The 16,749-nt window shown below is 39.0% G+C and overlaps 1 protein-coding gene across 3 annotated transcripts in view; it reads right to left on the bottom strand.

The window, feature by feature from the left end:
- HOOK3 (hook microtubule tethering protein 3) overlaps window positions 1-16,749 on the bottom strand; it is a 60,652-nt gene that overhangs the window by 16,584 nt on the left and 27,319 nt on the right. For all 3 annotated transcript variants that reach the window (XM_028712541.2, XM_077921479.1, XM_077921480.1), the window contains 11 exons: window positions 16,593-16,660; window positions 12,466-12,528; window positions 11,320-11,403; window positions 10,218-10,381; window positions 8,205-8,345; window positions 7,151-7,352; window positions 5,634-5,744; window positions 2,951-3,038; window positions 2,139-2,208; window positions 1,742-1,882; window positions 353-440 (listed from right to left, as the gene is read on the bottom strand). In XM_028712541.2, coding sequence (XP_028568374.2) covers window positions 353-440; window positions 1,742-1,882; window positions 2,139-2,208; window positions 2,951-3,038; window positions 5,634-5,744; window positions 7,151-7,352; window positions 8,205-8,345; window positions 10,218-10,381; window positions 11,320-11,403; window positions 12,466-12,528; window positions 16,593-16,660 — 1,220 coding nt within the window. The remainder of the gene's footprint in view (window positions 1-352; window positions 441-1,741; window positions 1,883-2,138; window positions 2,209-2,950; window positions 3,039-5,633; window positions 5,745-7,150; window positions 7,353-8,204; window positions 8,346-10,217; window positions 10,382-11,319; window positions 11,404-12,465; window positions 12,529-16,592; window positions 16,661-16,749) is intronic.

Raw genomic sequence — 16,749 nt, 5'->3', positions numbered from 1 at the left:
TGCCACAGATGATGCAAACTGTAGTTCTACAATGCCTGGAGGTCCACAAGTTAGCCACCTATGATTTGGTGTTTACATGGTGGTCTTGTACAGTGAACACACCAAACAGATGATCAACTCAGTTGCTCCATATTGACTAGGCTTGCCAGCAGGAAGCTTCTTATCTGAAACTGGGAACTCTGCTCCCATTTAAAAATAGTTAGAACCAGGGAATCACATTATTTTATTTTTACATGTGAAAGCAAATGAAGCTTTGAAAAACTTAAAGTCGACTGAGTTGGAATACCATACACTGGAAAAGTCAGCATTATTATAAACTGATTGCAAGAAGTTTTTGTCTTTTTCCACTTACATCTTCTGTTTTTAAACCTTGCTCCTGTAAAGATTTCTGCAGTTCTTCAACCTGAGATTGTACTTCAAGCAGTCTCTGATTTACGAGCCTAGAAATAATGAGAAAAAAATCACTTTCTTCTCAGACACAACCATTAAGTCTTATTTATTCTCCTTAAAACAAAAAACCATAGTCGCCCAATTTTGTTTACAATTCAGTGTGCAATTCATACAGCATTTGAACAAGTGGCACAAAGTATTATTTTTAAACACACTGATAGCCTCACCTTTCCTTATGCATTTCAAGGTGGCTAATAGAAATCATAAAAGATGTGAAAAATAGCAAGGTAGCAATTGAAGAAGTTAAACATAGCAGCAATAAAAATCTAATAGACAAGTAATTATAACAAGGCCAAAGGCCTTAACGCTAAGGTGGCAGGCCAAAAAGGAGGCAGCAAAACAAACCTCTGTCGGCAGGGAATTCCAAAGTCAGGGCATGGCAACAGAAAAGACCCTCTCTGTCATTCCAACCAAATGGGGAACTGACAATAATAGGGCCTTTCTAAACAAACTTTATAGTGTGATGAATTAAAGGGCAGCTAAAAGAACAATATTGATTGCCATCTCTTGCTGAATACAGCACCTTGCAAGCTGCTTCCAAAGGAAAATCAATAAGAAAATATTAACACAGTATAAAAAAATCCCTCTGACATTAAAACTTTTCCAGAATCCCATTGTCTCAGACTGCAAGAAAGCAGAGCTCGGCAGGGCATGCCTTTGAACCACCAGGGATAAAGCTTGTGGCTAGAAGACTTCCTAGAGCCCCGGTTTAGAAGCATAATTTCACCAGTGAGTATGATCTTTTGTGGAATGGAGAAAAGAAAGGAGAAACTGGGTCTTCAAGCCTGAAGAATTTTAGAGCTACCTTTAAAAACATACAGCATGTGTCATAAGACTTCCCTAAGACCTACACTTCAAACATGGGTCTTTTTGCATTTTGTACAGATTTAGGGAATGCATTACCACAGTACACAGTATGCGATAAGTGTCTCCCATGATGAACACAGCAGCATATGAAGGGGGCACACAAAGATCTTCAGTCATGCAATAAATATATCCCGGGGTCAGCTGTGGCTTGTAAGTGTGTTTACCAAATATCTGCAGACACAATGGCCTTCTTCAAAAAGTACATTCTTCTTCCTTTCAAATATTATCATGTTTACCATGAGTACCTGCATCTCCCCTTAAAATACTGTGGAATTCACTGCAGAAACAGAACTTTTGTCATGTCATATGATCAGTGAAAGATAAAGCTATTAGAGCCCATAACCTTTGTCATAGGGCAAGTAGAACTGAAGAAAAGAAAAGAGGAACATGGCCCCATTTTGAAGGGAAAACAGCCCTTTCTTACCTGTTCTCAGTCTCCAATTCATTCTTTCGGAGATTAGCATCATCCAGAAGGCTCTGTAACAAGGCAATTTTTTCATTATCAGATCCTTCTTGGTTCAACTTTAGTATCTTGTTTTCATGTTGAAGGCGAATGAGTTTTTCCCTTGAATAAACAAGATGAGAGCCAGGATTAGAAATTCAGCAATGGGACTCAGAAGAACACATCAGTAATATAAACACAGAAAGAACAGTATTTTAAGAACTGCCTTACCAAACATTGGGGGGAGGGAACATTATAAACTGAGTGGAGACTGATAACAACAGCTTCTCTTACTACTAATGAAAACATTAAAGAAATACAATGCTAAATGCATACCTATATACCCTGACATAAAGAGGACCGTATAATTCAGACTTACTTGATTTCAGGGGTACTAATTTCAGCTGCTAAACTGTCAGAAGATTCCTGACCTCCCAGGGGCAACAATCCTATTTTAAAGAGTGAAAAAGAAAATGCTTAGATCATGTAGGGCTAATCTAGGATGTGACAGAAATAAATTATTTCAAATGTATTTCTATGCATATTCCAACTTTCATGCTACAATAGAAAGACTTAAAATGTAACTGATATAATCTATAACTTAATTTTGATTAATGAAACAGGTGCTTGACAAGAATTCCGAATTAAGGCATTTTGAGCTCAAATTGCTGAATCTGCATGCACCCTTGCAGGATTGCTCCAGGTGAACAGTCAAATGAGCTATATTTCAATAGATTGTTACACATTTTATGACCCATGAAGCAAACCACTGTGAGATTTTCATGATATTGTGAGAAACAACAGCCTGATCTTCCAATTCTCTAGCATTCAAGTGCTCTGAAAAAAGCAGTTTATTTATAACATCTGAAGTCTCTCCCTCCCTCCCGGCATGTTTTATCTTCCATATGGAAGGAACCTACTCTTACACCCTAGGACCATAAAGCAAATGACCCTCTTCTCTGGCAATGTCAACCAATTTATTTATTCCATGCAATATAAACCAAAATGTGGGAAGAGCAATAAAGGAATATTAATGGAAAAGAGACCCAGCAAAGGATACTAACTTGGGGCACACAGATTATTAAAATATACTCATGAATAACAGCACCAACCTATTCCCTGAAATGCCACAACAAAACCTTGTACTTCATGATGTTTTAGGTGAAATCTCATAATCTTGATTTTCTTTACCTGAAGTAGTAAGCTGCCCCTCTTGTGCTTGTACACATCGAATCTCTTCAATGGTTTCTTTCAGGGAATCTCTCTCCGTTCTTAACCGCTACATAAAAAGAAAAACATAGATAAATATGTGACAATTCTACAAGTCAACTCATGAAGCACTGCTAAAATGGCCTCCATTGCATGTCAGGATTTTAATCATCTATGTATCCAAAAAAAGTCTTCCATGTGAAGAACTTCAAAGCAAAACTAAAAGAAATTAAATGAAATATCTGCTAGTTTGTCTTCTGAAAGGGCCTACTATGCAGTAGGTAAATATATCCAGACTCCACAGACTTGTGGAATCTCACCCCATCAACATCATGCAGGGCTTTGAACAGCAGAGGAAAAATGCCAGTGCCAACTGTCAAATAGTTCCTTGCACTAACTGGAAAATTGTATTAGCAATTCCAGAAAGTTATGGGGAAGGAAAACAGGCAAGGTAATGCAGTGAAGAAGTATCTGATATATTCCCCATGCCACTTTTTGGGGGACATCAGCAGCATTGCTTTAAAGCAGAAAGGCATTAACTCCTTGTGACCCCCAGAGCAATAATGCCTGTGTGCCTAGCAGTTTAGAGCTGGCCGTATCCATCTACTAAACAGAAAGAAGACAAAGATCTCCCCCTGCTATATAGTAACTGAATGTTTGCACACACTGTCCCAACAGTCCACCACCTCCAGTCAAACCCTCTTTTACATTGAATGAGCGGTTGTTGCCGAAACCAAGAGTTCCATAGCAACTAGTTCAATTTTTGTCAGTGTTCCAACATCATTACAGTGTGCATTTCCTTGCCCGGTGTCAACCTATGAAATGGAGTGATGCAGCAAAATGCACAACATAACAGCGTCAGGGTCAGACAAGTTGAACTAATTGTTAGTGGAGGGAGGGTTGAAGGGCTGGGGAAGAGACTTGGCAAGGGGCTGCCATTTTCAGCCACATCTCAGTGTTCTAACATATACTTAGTAATGTATTTGAATGTAAAAAGCTAGACCCTTTAGAACCTGAAATTAATATACGTTTTATGTTTTCAATGTATGAATGGTATGTAGGTTCAGAAATGGCCCAGTCAGGCCTACACTATGGTGGCAGCAGGGCCCTCAACAATAAACAACAAAAAAGGAATCATGCTGAAATACGCTGAAAAGAGATTTAATTTCTACCTAGGAAGCAGACAACGATGAAGCAAGAACTAAGATAAGGCTTTGACACAGCAGTTACAATTGTGGGAGAGACAGCATTAGGCTGGAGAGGCAGAGAGGTGCCTCCAAGCATAGGGAAGGCGAGGACGAGACAGACATTAGCAGCGAGGAAAAGCAACGAACACAGATGTTGGGAGAAAATTTGTGCAGCAGGAAAGGGTAAACTTGTGCCAAGCCGAAGAGATGAAGATGGAAAGTGACCCAGGTTTTTAAAGAGTAGACTTAAGAGCAAGATGTTGATGTACAGACAAACCTCCCTTTCTCCACAGAGCCTGCTCTAGTTAATGAAATAAGGGTTTTTCTACCTAAGGTTGTGCAACTACTCATGTATATCATCTGAAGAAGGGAAAAGTAGTGCTGATGACAGCTGAGCTGGCTCTGGTGTTACAGCCAAATCCATTTTCTCCCCGCACTCTGAAAGCTTTTTCAAGTTTATTTTATGCACTTTGTCAACAGAGATCGAAGTATAGAAGCAGATTTAAATAGAAGAGTACAATGACCTTAGTGGTAGGATGTTTTGTGAAAGGTATTCTGAAGTTTTTAAAGGATAGTGAAAATGGCAGGAGAAAATGTCAGCTCTGGGGCATTGCCTGAAAGTGTGTCAAAAAGAATGCAGAGATGAGCTAACTAACTATAGTTCTGGTAAACAAGAAATATAAATGCATCACAAACAGTGATGGAAAAGCATAGGATAGGGAAAGATTAAGGCAGACAGTGAACATTTCAATTTTCACCACATTAAATCTGAGATGGAAGACACCCACATCCAGAAGGAAACATCATACGTCAAACAATCACATGGAAGACAAAAGGTCAGGTATGAGAAAGTAGATCTGGGAATTATTTGCATAAACCTAAAACCACAAATGAAAATGGGTTGGTTGACATGTAACTCCAAGCTAAGGTTTTATGCCAACAAGAAAGAGCCCTGTGTTCACAATGCTCTTTCGTCCCAATCCCTGTCTGAACTGCTAAGTTATTTGGTTTACGGCAAACCATGGCTTCCAGAGGCCCCTAAACACACAAATAAACTGTGGAGTGAGAGAGGGAACAACATGCAAGCTCAACCCATAGACATAGGGTAAACCATGTTTTGGCATTACATATGAACTGACGTGTGAAACAGCGATGGAGCCTTATAGAAAACCCCGCAGAAAGTGAGACAACATGATCAGTTGCAGTAGTTAAAAGAAGTTACTAGGAACTGTCATGGAGACTTAAGAGTGGGAGAGGAGGTCAAAGAAGGTAGACAAAGATAAAGAAGGCAGGAAACCAATAGAAGAGCTGGAAGAGGCTTTTAGAAGCACTCCGGAAATCTACTACATTACAGCACGGAAAAAGACATTTAACCTAGGATTTATAAGGGGACAACATCAAAAACCAACTCTTTTAAGAGATAAGAGTTAATAAAGTTGCTTCTATCAAGGATGAAAAAGCAACATTTAGATACATACATCTTTTTCTTTTTGCAGACTGTCTACTTTTTCTTTCAGCATCTTGTACTCAAATTCTAATTTGTCTGCTTTCTTGGATTCTTCAGACAATCTATTCTGGAGTTCAACTACCTGTAAGAGCAAGAAGGGATCACATCACCAATAACACAAAAATGTATGAATCATCGTAAGAGCCAATGGCACCTTCATTTGCAACAATAAAAAAATGTTTATTGTTACAAGAATGAGCCCAGGTGAGTCTTGGACTTGTGCACTCCCCGCTGCAATCTTCCTCGGGTGCAGTAATGCAAGTTCAGAAATTTTTGCTTCTGATTTCAGTTAAGTGCAGATTAGCTTTATATTGCACCCTAAACTGGAAAACTTTACTATGATTCATTGAAACGAACCAGCTGATAAGGGAGATGTATCAATGGTCGATTTTCACTCAATGGCAATCATAGCTGCCTTCCATTTTCAAATACTGAAATTGCTAAACTGAGATAAATACAATTACTACTCAATCTGTTGTTTTACTGGTGGTAATATCAGTAGATACGGAGAAGCAAGTATTAATGGAAATGAAACTGGTGTCCAGCTACTGTTTCCTGCAGAATTAATTACCCAAAGATGTAAGCAGACTGCTACTGATATCTGACAACTTACTCCATAACACAGCTATGTTAATGCAGCTGAATCTCAATTCACTCTCTTCAACACACTGTCTCAGAGTATGACTTGCTTTTCTGGTTATTATACCAGATATATAAAATAAATACAATATTTGTTCTGCCCTATCAGGGACTCTTAAGAAAGACAAAGCTGTTGTTTCCTCAGATACATGGAGAAATATCAGGTGGATGATTTTGCAACGAAGGATAAAACTAAACCAAAATGTGGCAAATTGGAAGCCTTTTTTTGGACCATGGGCCCCGAGTGCCCTATAAATAACCCATTTTAACTCCCTTCTCCATTTTACTTTTTTAAAAAAATTAAAATATTGAGGCAACTGAAAAAGTTTGTACAAAAGAATATAATCACAACAAAAGGTATTATATTTTATATTTATGTTTATAATTTCAAAACATTATAAATAATGACAGTCGTTTGAAAAACTACACACTCATCTAAAATGTGCCATTTTAATCATAATTATAGTTGACCAGATTCTATCAAAAACGTCTATTAATGACAGGGATTGCTTTTCTTCTAGTTTTTACTTGTTAACAAATTCACCACTATTTCTAAGTTCACTTCTAAGGCTTGATCCTTTAAAAATAGAAGTCGCCAAGTGAGTTTTGTAGCTGTGGGAATATAAACCTAATCATCCCTAGTCCAAGTCCAACTCTCAATCCAAAATATATGGATTTTATGAAATTTGGAATAGTGTTTTAAAGCATTTCTGTGAAAAACTGCATGAGGGATTTTTTTGGTCACTGGCTTGGCTGAGGAACAGAAGAAATTGTAAGGTGACTGGCATAAAGCGATTTACAAGTGAGGGGCAATGTAGTGGCTCCAATTTCACTCCCTCCTGTGCTCACCTGTCTCTTGTACGTTTCCAGCTGACTGCGGGCTGCATTGGCTTTCCTCAACTCTTCTTCTAAGCTGACAGTGTTTTGCATGTACATTGTGTTCTTCTCCTCCAAGAGCTTCACTTGCCGCCGTAGATCTCCAAGATCTTCCAACTTCTTTTTGTATGATTCCACCTGGCCTTCTAACTTGTCCACTTTGTCAGATGAATGCCTGGAGGGAGGGATGTTGCACAGATTCCATAGGTGGAAAACCTTTACTGAATGTGTTTTAAATGTAAGAGTTTATTAGCTGCTGCTCGGCCAAAGCTCTTAGAAAGCATTATTTTAAAAAATAAGCATCCTACAAAATAACAACAGAATTCCAGCATAATATAAAATCAAGCAATCAAAAAGAAAGGGGCAAACAAAGATATTTTCACCTGGCAGAAAAGGAGGGAAATGATTGCACCAGGCAATTTCTCTGGGAATTCTAGAAGCAAAAGACACATCTGAATATGCCCTGACTCAGTTATCACACCACCAGCCTTAGTTCAGATGCTGGGAGGACATTGAGGCAGATCTTAAATGTTGAGGGAGTCATACAGCCAGTGTGGTGTACTGGTTAAGAGCGGTAGATTCGTAATCTGGTGAACCGGGTTCGCGTCTCCGCTCCTCCACATGCAGCTGCTGGGGGACTTGGACTAGTCACACTTCTCTGAAGTCTCTCAGCCCCACTTACCTCACAGAGTGTTTGTTGTGGGGGAAGAAAGGAAAGGAGAATGTTAGCCGCTTTGAGACTCTCCTTTGGGTAGTGATAAAGCAGGGTATCAAATCCAAATCCTCCTCTTCTTCTACAGACAGAGGCAATTGGTTAAAGTAGGCTGTTCCTAAGCCATTTACGGCTTTAAAGTTTAAAACCAGCACACTGAATTCTCAGTAATGGACAGGAAGCTAGTGTGGCCTATTCAGATCCGGCAATGTATATCCTTTAGAAAGCTGTGTATAGAATGTATCACTGAACTTTGTTCTTGAGAATCAGCCCCATGAAGAAACACACATTCTTATGGGCAGAGAACTGGCTTACCTTAATACATCCATTTCGTCCTTCAGAGACTGAGCTTCTTCAGCCAGGTTTGTTAATTCTTCATTTTGTTGCCGCAAGTCTACAATTTCTTTTTCCAACTCTTCACAACGAATTCGATAATCATCCTTTGCTGCTTCTAATCTGTAAACCACAACAGATTTTTTTTCAATAAACAAATAAACAAGGCAACACACACAAAATGCTTAGCAGCTCCTAGGCAGGATTCAAATTTTCCTCTTTTGCAACCTGAAAACAAAGAAACATAGGACACAACTGAGTTGTTTGTTTCTTTAATAAAAGAAACTTAGATTACAGTGGCTGAAAATCCAAAAATAGTATGCCAGAGTTGCCTCATTCAAACTCTATCCTCCAGTGACCTCGCAACCCAAAATATATTTTGCCATATAAACTGATCTATTTGCATCAGGAACTGCCATCTTGTAGTAAAAACTTCACAGTTACACAGCACATTTGGCCAAGCTACACACAAAATTGAAACAGAGCAGCATAACATGAAAGTGTGGAATTTCTTTCTCTCACATGCAGGCATTTAAAATAGTTTTCTTTCTTTAAAGTGAGGAAAGAGATCATGGGGCCTTGCTCTGTGGCCCACATCCAGCTGATAAACTTCCATCTAGCACAGGAGTAGGGAACTGTAGCTGGTCAGCAGGCCAGATCCTTACCTCCCCCTTCACCCTGCCAGAGAAGAGATGAGAGGTGGGTGGGCCACTCCTTGCAAAGAGCCCTGCACGGTGCTTTGAAATGCCACTGATTACTGGGGCTTCAAAGAGCTGAGCAGGACTCTTTGCAAGGAGCAAGGGGCTGTCAAAGTGTCCTGCTCATGTCTTTGCAAGGCCCTTCAAGAATCGGTCCCCTGGGGAATTCAGTAGTGCAGCCAAGCCCAATAAACTTTTCTGCTGCAATCAACCGGCTACAGAACTTCCCACAGGGAGATCAGTAGTGGTCTATCCCAGCTCTCTTGATCTCTGCAAGCCTCTCCTGCCAAGGTACAATCAGAAGTGTATTTTACGGCTCCCCACTATGCACTGGAAGCTGTGCCTCCTCCACCTGCCCTTTACCTTTCAACAAATTACATAATAATGCCAGGTCTGAGACAGGTGGGTATGGTTTGGAGAAGGTTGCAGGAGAAATCAGGACTGCGCTGGACCTATTTAGGCCTGTAGCCTGAAGGTGGCCCACCCTAATCTAACAAATGGGAGGGAATACAAGTGAATTTCTGATCAACTTTAATTTCTTCAGTTTAGAAAGTGAAAATGTGCTAGTTCTCAATGCAACATTCATAGTAAGCTTTCAGTGAACATTTAATTTGCTTTCATTGTCAAAATTATGTGCCACTGTGGAAGTTTTCATGATCTGTGATCTAAAACAAATGAAAGAAGAAAAACCATTGTGTTCCCTATTTCATAAGTGTCACAGCTAAAATGGCCGCTGTTTCTTTAATGCTTAAAAAGCTGGGTCAGCATGAGTCAGCGGCCAGCACCGGGTTGTATATATAGAGTGAGAAATGTTAGTTTGTTGGTGGGTTGGTTGGTTAGTGAAAGCTGGTAGTGTTGATGTGTACAGTTGGCCAGTCGCTTTTGCAGAAAGACTTTTAAGAATAAAAGCAGAAAGTACTCTGCAAGGATACTCTTCTCGTGGACTCTTTTATGCTGACAAGGGTCCGAGGACCAGGCAGAGGCAACAAAGGGAGGTCAGAACCCTTTGTTGTTGTTTTTTAACAAACACTGACAATAAAGCCCTTGTGCAGAGGACTTTAGGTGGTGGGATATCAGATGGTTCAAAGGTGGATCGTCCCACCCACCTGTCAAAGCCGGTGAATGGGAGGTGAGGACAGATAGTGATCTGGCTTGCCAGGCCCAAAAACATTCCCCACTCATGACCTAATGTGAAGTTATTAAAATATAACTGAACAAGTTAATATAGTTGGACTGAATTCATTATCTTCCAGTACATGGTGGCTGCTGCGACTTTGCACCACCATGCAATTCTTACCTGAAAGTTTCCTCTTGGAGTTGCTCTAACTGTGTCTGTAGCTGCAGATGTCTACGGCCCGCTGGGCTGTTGGGATCTTCTATGGAATCAGACTGATTTAGGCGTTCCATCAAGACCTGGTTCTCTGCTAGCAAACTACTCTTCTCTTCTTGCAGTGTAGCAACCTATTACCAAAACACAACAACAGACAAATGTACAGCTAAAAGCAAATGACGGTGCCGCTAGTAAGTCTTAAAAAGGAACGTAGAGGTGCAGGACCAAACTACATATTTAACAATAAAATCAGGTGGAAATCGTTTTGAGGTACATGTGTGTAATTCTCATAGCATAAACCAAAGATAACTCTATGCCCACTTAGCAACTCAAACAGGGGTTGAAACAGTTCAACTATGGGACAACCAATGGAGTATGAAGGAAGAAAAATAATAATAGTGCCTTACAGAGGCAGGAAGAGCATAAATTCTTTTATCAATAAGGAAAGTAAATGCAACTTCAAATACAAGTGAACCAACAATATATATGGTTGTATCCAATGTTAGTCATACTCTGAGTAGATGCACTGAAAATAATGAACATAACTAGCATAGGTCCATTATTTTAAGTGTGTCTACTCTGAGCAAAACTTAGTTGGCTAAAATATATTCACTGGTATGGACTGTAAGCTACTAGTAATGGGTGGACAGATGGAAACAGCACAGACACGGTTCAGATTACATATTCCCTCCTCCCCAACTTCTTCTTTTGCAACAGAGAATGATTTGCTGCAATACCTTAACTGAGCAGACTGGTTTGCTATGAAAGGAGAAGTCAGGGAGGGCACAAGGGAAGTGGGATGTGAGCACACAAGCTCGAGTCTGCTTCATGTAAAGCCAACAATAATAATTTTATTATTTATATGCCACCCATCTGACAGGGTTGCCCCAGTCACTCCATGCCAAATCATAATTGACCATGCTCAAATCAAGACACACAATCATGAAATGCACTTTAAATATACTATTATATCTGTAACATGTTATACAAAAATATTTTATTTCCTACAGGTTGAGATTTATAATGTTGAAAATCTTATTTTACATTTACTGTGCAATAGACTGCTTACCTGCATATCAAGTTCATGGCATCTCTGGGAAATTTCTTCTTTGGTTGCTAAGGCTTCATTTAGTTCTTCTGTTGCTTTCTTCAACTGTATTTTTTAAAACACAATATATTTCCATTTGCTAAAAAGATTATGATGCAATAATTTTCTAAGGCTATGATCCAAAGAAGTCATTCATGTACAAGTAAAAGAAACTAGGCATGCAAGGCACAGCTTACTTTTATTTTTTAATCATTTCTCTGGAAAATCTCCCACAGAAAGGCAAAAAAACCTGACAAAGCCTTGCTTCTTTTGGGCTATGAGATGCTGTAGAGAAATGTCTGAAAGCACCAGACGTATACTCAAACGATTTTTTGGAATTACAATGCACCACTGTAACAACTTGCATAGTTACAGCATCTTAAAAGGGCAACTACTATCATGGTTCGACCACTAATTATATGTAAACAAGAAATAGAAGTATTTTACATATTCACACTGAGCCCTACGATCTGTACATTAAGAAAACTACAGAAAAACATTACCATGCAAAATCAATAAAGCTTTTAAAAAACCACTTTTCTTTATAGTTGCATGAAATGAATATTGTTTGCTTTAACTCTTTTTCATACAACACAAAAGACTGGGAAACAAAACACAAGGAATAGACATTAAAGGTAAAACCTGCATAGACCCCTATCCTTACTAGGAGAGACAGAGTGCTGGGGTATTTAGGAACATACCAAGCCACTTTACAGCAGGTCACACAACTTGTCTATCTAGTCCAAAACTGTATCAGGCAGAGGCCTTTCTTTTTACCTGATACTTGATCCTCTTTAAAGTGGAATCAACCCAGATTGAATCTGGGACATTCTGCATGCGAAGGATGTGCTCTACTAACTGAGCTACCAATTCCCTCTAAAATTGTTGCAGCGCTCACCCATATTCTATAAATAAAATGGCTCACATCCAGCATTCTACACATAATGCTTATATACAATTAGATTCAGATTTGTTTTATGCTGCTAACTTTGATTTTTTATAAAGATACAAACTCAAAAAAGCAAGATAAAAAACCCCAAGCTGTAGCTCATTTACAATATGCCAAGAAAATTGCATACTGAGTTCCACTAATAAAAACAAAGAAAGAAAACATCTGGCATTAGATACCTGACGGTCAAGATCAACGTAAGCATCATTTCCAGCAGAGACTGGAGATTCTTTACTCATCAACTGCAATTAGATTACACTGGATTAGAAAAAGCAAAAGATTTATTTTTATTCGTTTAATAAACAGGGCAGTCTAAAATGTTCAGAAACTTTGGGGTTTGTAGATATATACCCAAAAAAGAAAATCAGAATCAAGCAATCAGGAAAATAACTTACTTTTACTAGTTGATTTCACAAGAATAGATATGCTTTTGCATCATTGCTTGGAGGGGGGGTTTGGGTGCGGGGAAGAGACCTTTTCGTTCGGCTGTGTCTATGTGTCTGAGCCTGCCACATTCTTTCTTACTTTATAGTCCCTTGCTATTCCAAAGTTATCTTTGTACTATACATTTACCAGACAGAACACTTCTCACTCCTAGAACAGAATGGGCAAGGAGTTCTCTTTTGTTTTATTATCAACACTGAGATTTCCTAACTGGGCCTGCAACTGTATGCCCTTATTCACGTTCTTAGTTTTATGCTGTGTCATGATCAAAAGCAGAGATTACCTTGAGGCATGATCATAAATCAGACCATATCCAAGGTTGTGGAAGAGCCAGGTTGTCAGCTTCTGCTAGCAGATGCAGTTGGACAACTCAGTATGTGAATGGGTATGTGTAAAAGCGCCCACGCACAAAAATGACCAGCTCCAATGGTAAAGGATAAAGGGGAAATGGAAGGCTAGGATGCTTGGATGTCTTTCCCCCCTTTGATTTTGCAAAATGAGCACCTGGGCCACAGCTCATCCAGTGCCAGTTCATGGGATATAATGAACATTAGGACCGGGTTGTATGAAAAACTGCAGAAGCAAACAGAACCTTAGTATTTATGATCACGACAGGTCTGTAACAGATGTATATTAGACATTGTTATTGTTGTAGATCACGTGCATTTTAAACTAAGCTGAGGTCACCACATGAATGAAGTGTGCCAGTGGCAGGAAATTCACTTCTCTGAGCAGTATTGTAGTTTTAATATTAATATTAATTGTGTGCCATGAAGGGGAAGAACCACAATACACCATCTTGGAATAAAAACAGGACACAACTTAATTGACTATAGATGTGAGGTGAGATTTTGGCTCAGTCATGGGGTACTTCCTAAACCAGCCAGCCCACCTGCTGGCTGCTCAACGGGGGTCGCTCCTGAGTAAAGGATAGCCCCTATGACACACATCAAATAGGGGCAACTTATCAAGAACGCCACCTTTTGAGGTGTGCCATGGCCCTCAGCCATGTTCGAACAAAAGCACAGGATACTCTGTTACCATAAAGGGTGAAGGAAAAGACTTACAACCCCATCAACAGACTAAGGATCCTACCCAATGCCTTACAAATGGCATGAAAGTTCACTTCTTTGAGGAGTAGTATGTTCAGTAGTATATATTTAATATAAATATTATATTTTACTATATACAGTACCATCAAGGATATTACTTGGCATTTTGTGCAATATTCAAATAAGTGGCTGAATTACACCTAGATTTCTAGTCTAGATACATACAAATTTTGTCTGAGGGACTCACGCATGATCCATTGTTATTTGTTTGCCATTTGTTGCTTGTCATTTATTGAAGCAATCTAGAAAATGTGGTACCTGATGAGTTTCAGGTATGGTATATAGCTTTTCATCAGCAATGGTCTCTGCTTTTCCTGCTCAATGTACTTCCAAGTGTGTGTTATAATAAATAATAATAATAATAATAATAATAATAATAATAATAATAATAATAATTCATTAGTTTTTGGAATTGTGTCTGCCTTCTTTCTTCACCTTAAGGCTTTCCCTAGATTTTAAATTCTGGGGTCTAGAGGAATGAGCATCTTAAAGCACAATTTAAAAACACAATGTTGAAAAGTAAGCATACTGTTCTACACCAGAATGGTTCTAGTACCTTCCCTGTTGACTGCAGAAGAACCTCAAGTGCTATAAAGAAGCGATGGGGAACCTGTGACCCTCTAGACATTGTTGGACAAAAGCCATCAGCCCTAGACAGCATGGCCAACAGGGATTCTGGGCAATGCAGTCCAACATCTAGAAAACCACAGATTCCCCACTCCTGCTATAAAGGGTCCAACACTGAAAGTGCAATGCACTGACTTTCCCTCACCTGTTATGCATGTGCTTGTTATCAACATTGCACTCATGTTGGACAAAAGCCAGAGCCAGTAAAACTAGTTACTGAATAATAAGTAAATGTTCTCTTCAGGGCCAAGGTGATTTACCTTCATAGTACCTAGACTGCTTCTATGCTGTTTTCTTTGCAATTGCCATCCTTTGCAAGAGACTTAGTGCCACAATGGATTCCACCCTTCCTCTTTGCAATTTCCCCCTTTTATACTATTCCATGCTCTGGGCTTGGAGATTAATGATGAAAACCCTCTTGAAATAACTCCAATGATGGTTTTTTTCCTTGTGAAAAGGTAGAAGGTTTTAATTACTGATTTGATTTATATTCTTGTTTTACTGTTTCCTCTCATAATTTATATTTTTAGTGGCAAAACAGTATGAAGAAAAATGTTAGGAAATCAATAAATAAAGCCACACAAACCCCGGCAGGAGAAACTGACACTGGGGCAATTCAGAGAGACTATTCAAGGTGCAAATCAAAGTCTACTCATAACTAATTCCCAGATGCGATCAATAGGAAGTGAAAAACAAAGGCTGAAACTTGCAAACAGGAAACTTTTCAACTGGCATTTGAAAGGACCTTTGTTGAATGGAGCCTGCAAGCAGACATTTCAGAAGGATAGGGAAGGGCACTGCTGGAATATACAGTGGAATATTAATTTTTATGTCAAACCTTTGCTGAAATTCTACTTCCAGCTAATTGCAGAAAAGCAGTGCACTAGAGTAGAGCCCTTTTCTGCAAGTGTGGAAGCACTCCTAGAGTCCTTCTTTTGTCTCCAGGAGTCACAGGGCAGCTTACTAAGCTGTTCATTTTCTCTAAGCATGTCGGATGATGTTTTAGTAGGAATGTAGCTGTTTCATATGGACTAGTTTGCTTTAAGGCTGGTAAGACATTCAATAAAATTACCTGCCCCTCCCAGAAAAACCTGCTCAGTGTTGACCAACCAGTTATGAATCCTGTTTCGTGCCATATACAGAGCTACCAATGCGCAGCAGTGGTTGAAAAAATAACTCCACTTAAATTCATAAATCGAACGATCATTCAGAAGCAGCAGGTTCAAAGAAAACATTGCCTAACACACCGCCCTATGAAGTATCCAAATCAACATTTACATCATTCTCAATTGCACCACTTGCAACATTAAAACAGAAAGCTGAAATGACTTCCCTTCAATTAGAGGATATCCGTTTCTAGCATTTCTTAAGCTGCTAAACTGAAATCTGGGACACAATCCAACCAAGATCAAAACACTTTTTATCCCTATTAATTTCAGTGGTAACGATTTAAACAAATTTTTAAACATGCTCTCTTAAATTATGGGGACTTAAAAGTGCTTAACTTTGGTTCAAGTGGATCATTGGTTTTCCTATTTATTCCAATACTACTAATTACTCATAATTCACCTTTATGCTAGCATACTGCAAATAGTGCTATCAAATCCAATTACAATTAACCTGAAAACTAGTCATCCAGTTTTAAGAACAATGTTCAAACAACATTTAATGATTACCACAGCATAATCCTATGCATACCTACTCAGAAGAAAGTCCCACAGAATTCAGTGGGATTTACTTCCAGGTATGTGTGCACTGAATGACAGCCTCAGTGAGCCTAGTTACCCTTACTGGAAATGAAGTTCAATCGCCAAATCTTCTACTGCAAACTAAACTAGTAGTTCTAAATTGTTGTGGGAACCACAGGGAAGGAAAGACAAGAAGGGAACCTAGTATTGGTATCCAGAAGGTTATATCTTCTAGATTTAAAGAAAAGTGGAACAGTTTATTAAATATTCAATATACATTAGAAATTTTATTTTGCCTATCAGAGGGTGACAATATTTCTCATTTTTACATACCATGCCCTTTTCTGTTAAATTACTTCTTTCTGCTAAACTGAAAGAAGCAGTTGTAACAAACTGCTGTCTCAGCCTTCCATTTACCACCATCCAACTCCTTACCTCCTGAATGGCTGTCATGACAACATGTTGAACAGACTCCTCCATCATCATGATGGTCTGGATATACTCTGTAAGAGAGAAATTTGAGCACGTAATCATCCATACTTACAACAATCAGAAGGATAAATAGCTCTGTGCTTCCTGAAGTATTCAAAGC

The sequence above is a fragment of the Podarcis muralis genome, chromosome 17 (assembly GCF_964188315.1).
Source record: "Podarcis muralis chromosome 17, rPodMur119.hap1.1, whole genome shotgun sequence".
In the NCBI taxonomy this organism is placed as follows: domain Eukaryota; kingdom Metazoa; phylum Chordata; class Lepidosauria; order Squamata; family Lacertidae; genus Podarcis; species Podarcis muralis.
The sequence above is the reverse complement of the archived record's forward strand: the minus strand, read 5'-3'. Positions and strand labels throughout refer to the sequence as shown.